Below are 5772 nucleotides of genomic sequence, written 5' to 3' on the forward strand. Positions count from 1 at the left end.
CAGATCTCCCGTCAGCAACATAAATCTTGGAACCATCGTTACTGACAGCTAGACTGCAGGTGTCGGAGAACAGTCTCTGTCCAGACTCGTCCCAGTAGAACTCCTGCAGCTCGCTGCCTGATACAGTATGTATGTATACTGATATACAGTCTGAAATATACAAATGTCCAGCAGCATAAGCTAGACCAACACAACCATGGTCAGTTTTTATCTGTTTGGTTGGTACCATTTTACTTCCAAGTGAAACAAACTGAATGTAGTTATAACTACCACAGCTGACAGCAACTTCCTGGTTACTGATCTTACATACTTGGAATAGCCAACCAGATACATCACAGTAGTCAGTGACAGTGTATGTTGAACTGTCCACACGTTTCAGTTTACTGTTGTCATAGTCAGCTAGTATTATTGTTCCATCATCAAGGTCACAGGCACTGCAGATATTACACTGCTTTTTGTCTGATGGTATTCTAATGTTATATTGCTTCTTGTTTTTGACATTCATTAAAGCATTGGAAACTGTTTGTGTGCACTAACAGCTTGCATTTTACTTTGAGTACTTTGATACTTTGACTATCATTATTTTTATCCGTCATAAGACTTCAACCTGGTAGCACTCTCTTCTGCTTTTGTGTAGCACTAACAGCTTGCATATACTGCTTTGTGTACTTTGATACTTTTGACTATCATTGGTAGCACTCTCTTCTGCTTTTTGTGTAGTACTGGCAGCTTGCTTCTTACTGCTACTTTGAGTACTTTGATACTTTTGACTTTCATTATTATATCCGTCATAAGACTTCAGCCTGGTAGCACTCTCTTCTGCTTTTTGTGTAGTACTGGCAGCTTGCTTCTTACTGCTATATTGTGTACTTTGTTGTGTTTTACTATCATTATAACATTCATTTTTAGACTGTTTCCTGGTATCAGTCTCCTCTAAATGACCTAAAAGATTAAGTTCTGTTAACATAGACATTAGATCTGGTTCTGATACAAATTTTATGTCCTCTCCCTTTATTTCCTCTTTTATTTCAGCAATGAATTGATTGCATTATCGGCAACTTTTTTCCTTTCTTTTGTGCTGACAAACATCTGTGATTCATTATTACCCGCATTGTAAGTTATCTTTAGCTGATATATTTTTCACCTTTGGGTTTTTTGATTGTTGGCCATTTGTTCATCTATTTGTCCAGCTTTGGTTTGTATTTGCTTCTTACAGCTTTTACAGAGTTCTGCTCCAGCACATCACCTTTGGTTGATATCTTTTCTATATTCTTTAATCTTCTCCAGACAGACGTCTTTACTTTTCAATAGGTACTTTTTCTCTTGTTTGAAAATTTCATGTTGGTCTTTCAACAGTTTCTCTTGGTTTCTAGTTTCTGATTTATAACCTTAGATGCTGATGTGCCTTTGTTGTTTTGCAGAAAATCTGGTATATGAAAGTATCTCGACCATGTCTGAAGCATAAAAGATATTACAATTTTTTAAACCCATGACTAAAGAAAAGCAAGTAAACCCTACTCCCATATTGAACAATTTCCAACATGCAAAAGAAATATACTTTACTACAAAACAGCTTAGGAATACGATAATTTGGTTAGGACTTTAATCTGTTTATAAGCGGTAATTACGTGTTAAACAAATAAAAGAAAGATTCTGTATCTTTCTCACCGAATGTCTGGCTTTCTGACAAACACTTTTTATACCCTATGCAAGTGCCAAACCTATTAATTTTAAAGTAAACCGGAGTATGTTCTACAAGACGTATGATATCTTCAACAAGACTTTGTGTCCCAAAGTCATGTTTACATGTTCTTTGGGGCGTTAATCTATGTTACGAAAGAAAAATTCATATTTTAAGATGCGTAATCACAGTCGTATTTTTACAAGACATTATTGGAACAGCACCAATAAGACCATGCATACAATAATTCTAATTAAAGGTGGGAAGTCACATTGAACAACACTTTTAAAGACATTTTTCATTATTGAATATTCTGTTATAGATTTATTTAAGGAACAAAAAGACCCATTTCATAAAGTTAAACCACTATTAGAAATGTGTGTTTTATTATTTTCGATGAAATTTTGTAATTACTTCCCTTTCTGCTTTTGATTTCAATTTAATTTCTAAATTATTTTTGCTTTTGAACAACAATTTTGAATCAACAATTTGAATCAAAAAGCAAGTTTAAAAAAGCGCGTAGCTTTGGGAATTCAATACATGTACATGTATTTTCAATCTGCCTGGTTGCGCAACCAAGATGGTAATGGGAGGTAATTATATTTCTACAAACTTACAATTCTATTGAATTTTGGCAAAAGTTTGTTTATCTATGTAAATATTTGACAAATATAATACAAGAGCTATTATATTCATATGACTTCGTCCCGGGAAAGTATGTTTTTTTAAATTTATACATATGCTAAATAACTCGTCTTGGTTTGGCAACCAGGACTAGAATGTAACATTTTAAAATTAATATGCATTAAACAGTAAGTGAACACAAAAACAAGTGTAAATGATCATTGTTAAACTTTCGACCAAGCCCATTTTTGATCGAAATCTGCTTAACCACCTTAAAAAGGCAGACTGTAAAGGTCCGTTAAGATAGGCTCTTTAATATAATATCAACTCTTTGTAATATGAAAATTTAGGTTTTACCCTTTATTGGATACACAATTAATAACTAATGAGACAGCAAAAAAGTATGCCAGTTAAACATCTACGCTTATTGTATAATATACAGATTCTACTTTTGTAAGCGTCTGAATGCTGAGCGCCAAGCGAGGAAGTTACTAGTGCGGGAGGTCGTGGGTTCGATCCCCGACCGCGTCATACCAAAGACGTTAAAAATGGTACTAGTAACTTCCTCGCTTGGCGCTCAGCATTAAGAGGATAGTCGCTAGGACTGGTCAGCCCGGTGTCAGTATAATGTGACTGTGTTGGGTATCATGCCGCGTGTCTACGGCGTGATATTACAGTGAGTTGGGCATTGTGCTCACTGCTACAAGTAGACACCGTCGTTTATATGACTGAAAAATTGTTGAAAAAGACGGTAACCCCGACCCCCCCCCCCCCCCCCCACACACACACACACACACACACGCACACGCACACATAGAGTGACTTGCCGATGAAATATTGAACTTTCTATTCGGAACATAATTTATGTCACACTATCCTGGATGTATATGTAATGGATGTACAAGGCGTAGGAGCAGGGGGGGCCCCGGGGGCCAGGCCCCCCCCTCCCCAAAGCTAGGAGAGGGGGGCCAAAGTATAGTTTGGCCCCCCGAATTTTTGGAAAAGAGATATAAATTGCAGTCTAATTTTAACATTTACTTAGCATCATATAATTCTTTTCAACCTGAATTCTGATTTGCATTTGGCCTTCCCTTGTATTCCGACTAAAAATGTCTCTTTCCGTAGTGTGAGTACTGAAATCTGTACGCGCCACGCCAAGAATTGTTTACATTTTATAAAAATAATATATCATTGAGCGCAATCACTACAGTTCCGGTTTGAGCGTCTGCAAAATCAATGTAGGCCTAACTATTAAGCCTGTTTACGCATGTAAACGTTGTGTATTTTTTTGTCTTTCATTGTCCATTCAAGGGAAATGATATTTCCACAACTTTATACCACAATTAGACAAATGCAGTGCTAATTGATTGTATGTCCAGGGCTTCAACAGAAGAATGTTAAAAAAATGGCACACTTAATTAGAACAATACATAATATGACTGATTAAGACAGTTCAGTGCCTAGTCGTATGTGTATCATCAGAATAATTCAATGACTGCTAAGACATAAAGGTTTGAGGGGCCTATGGCCCAATTAATCCCTGTACAAGGCTTGGTGCGTGGCATTCCCTGTTTGATATTTTTCTTTGTTTTTTTTTGAGAATAATGCACCGAGGATACCTTGCCCCCCCCCCCCCCCCCCCCCACACAAACCGCCGGTCGAAATGGTTTGGGCCCCCCCCCCCCCAAAGTTAAACTCGCTCCTACGCCCATGATCCATTGGATGAATTCAGTGAAGTATTTCTTTTCACTTGATCACTTTGACATCTCACTGTCAATACTTTTGTAAAAAATCTTTCTCTTGCACTGACTGCGCATCTGCTAAGGCGTAAAAAAAGTTTGTTTCCGGTATCCCGACCTACCCAAAATTTTTAGCCCGACCCTAAATGTTTTTAAGCAGTATACGAAGATAGAAGATAGATAGATACCAGGCAGTTCTCAATGCTGCTTGCATTTGTCATTGAAAACAGTTACAGTAATACTGATAGAAATATAAAACTCTTACTTGTGATCAACCGCCATACACGTAGAACAGCCAACATCATCGTGGTTCTGACAATACATGTCTACATGTTTATGACTGTGCTTGTCACAGCGTTCAGTGGGAACCATTTGTAGCACCTGGCCAGGCCCTGGTTGGAACTGACCCTTATCCAGAATCTTGTGCAAGGATAAAGCAGGAACGTCATCATGAAACTTCACACAAATTGAACAATAATAATCCCGACAATCCACACAGAACTTGGCAGCTTCTGTATTTTTGTTTTTCTTTTTACACACCGAGCACAGTAAATCAAAAGTTTCATCGGAAAGTATGTCAGTCTCTTTCACTCCTCCAGCCGCCATTTTGTTAACCCAGTTAAACTTCCCTACATGACAACCGTATCTTTATCAGTCAAAAACAATATTTGTTTACAATAGCAATTTAATCCGCTACGTTCATATATCTACACAATATAAATCTTAAACATTAACCCAACCGTATTTTAACTTCCTTATTGGTAGGATAATCAATAACTAGTGCATGAACTTATTATTTGAATACCTTAAAGCAAACATATTACATGGTTGTTGCTTTAAGCAGATATAAAAAAATCGCTGGAAAACTATTATATTTAGGAATTGATATATAACACGTATATCAAACGAATTGACATTCGTTTGATATTGTGTCCCATATGGTTCTGGAACAATTTGATTGGAACCACTGTGTTACCTTTGCATACAAGAGGCGACTTATAAAATATGAACGTTTTGTTTTGCTGTATCTCTGTGATTCTTACAGGTTTAAAACTTTTCATTTCATATCCTCTATTTCATTAAATTATTATTATTTATTTATTTATTTATTTAATATCCTCCACAATGTGAAGATTGCATATAGAATAAGTATATAACAAGACAAAGAAACAGTTCAAGTCTTAAAAACACACATAAATCAAATACATTATTAAACGATCATTCTGCAAACAAATGTAGATATAAATATACATAATATAAAAAAGAGTCCGTATAAGAGGATCAAAAATGACTTATACTGACATAAACCTATACTAAATAAACCTAAAACTAAACATAAACATGTATGCGATTTAGGATGCGAGTATTCCAATAAAAGTAGGTTAGAAGCCAACAAAATACTTTCAATTATGCCCGCACAACAAATTTTAACATCATTATGTCTAAATGATTGTTTATGTGAACCTGTAAAATTCGCATTGCAGCTCTATTCTTTATGCTAATAAATAAAGCTAATAAGACATACAGTCATGTACACCCAAACACATATATTAAGAGAACTATTGTTCCTTTATAACTGCTTTCTGGTTATTTTACGACACATTTATATCTTACTTAACTGAGAAGCATACTTGAACTTAATTTAAAAGCAACTTGTATGTAGCACTACCATTTAACCACTTGCCGAAGCGAAACACGAGAGGCCAGAATGCCAAACAAGTTCTCCTA

The 5772-nt window shown here is 35.9% G+C and overlaps 1 protein-coding gene across 1 annotated transcript; it reads right to left on the reverse strand.

The window, feature by feature from the left end:
* Positions 1-592: 592 nt before the first annotated feature.
* Positions 593-4650, reverse strand: LOC128549319 (uncharacterized). Its single transcript, XM_053525924.1, has 3 exons — positions 4310-4650; positions 1669-1826; positions 593-957 (listed from the first exon to the last, which is right to left on the reverse strand). Exons 1-3 carry the CDS (start codon positions 4648-4650, stop codon positions 593-595), a joined length of 864 nt encoding a protein of 287 aa, XP_053381899.1.
* Positions 4651-5772: the final 1122 nt, after the last annotated feature.

The sequence above is a fragment of the Mercenaria mercenaria genome, chromosome 1 (assembly GCF_021730395.1).
Source record: "Mercenaria mercenaria strain notata chromosome 1, MADL_Memer_1, whole genome shotgun sequence".
Lineage (NCBI taxonomy): Eukaryota > Metazoa > Mollusca > Bivalvia > Venerida > Veneridae > Mercenaria > Mercenaria mercenaria.

Bases quoted from the DNA above. Each gene is read 5' to 3' on its own strand.
- LOC128549319 (XM_053525924.1), bottom strand. From the start codon at position 4,650: ATGGCGGCTGGAGGAGTGAAAGAGACTGACATACTTTCCGATGAAACT. The intron at 1,827-4,309 runs GTAAGAGTTTTA...TTCGTAACATAG, and splicing joins TGTATGGCGGTTGATCACAA to ATTAACGCCCCAAAGAACAT. The intron at 958-1,668 runs GTGAGAAAGATA...CTATGTTAACAG, and splicing joins GTCAGAAAGCCAGACATTCG to AACTTAATCTTTTAGGTCAT.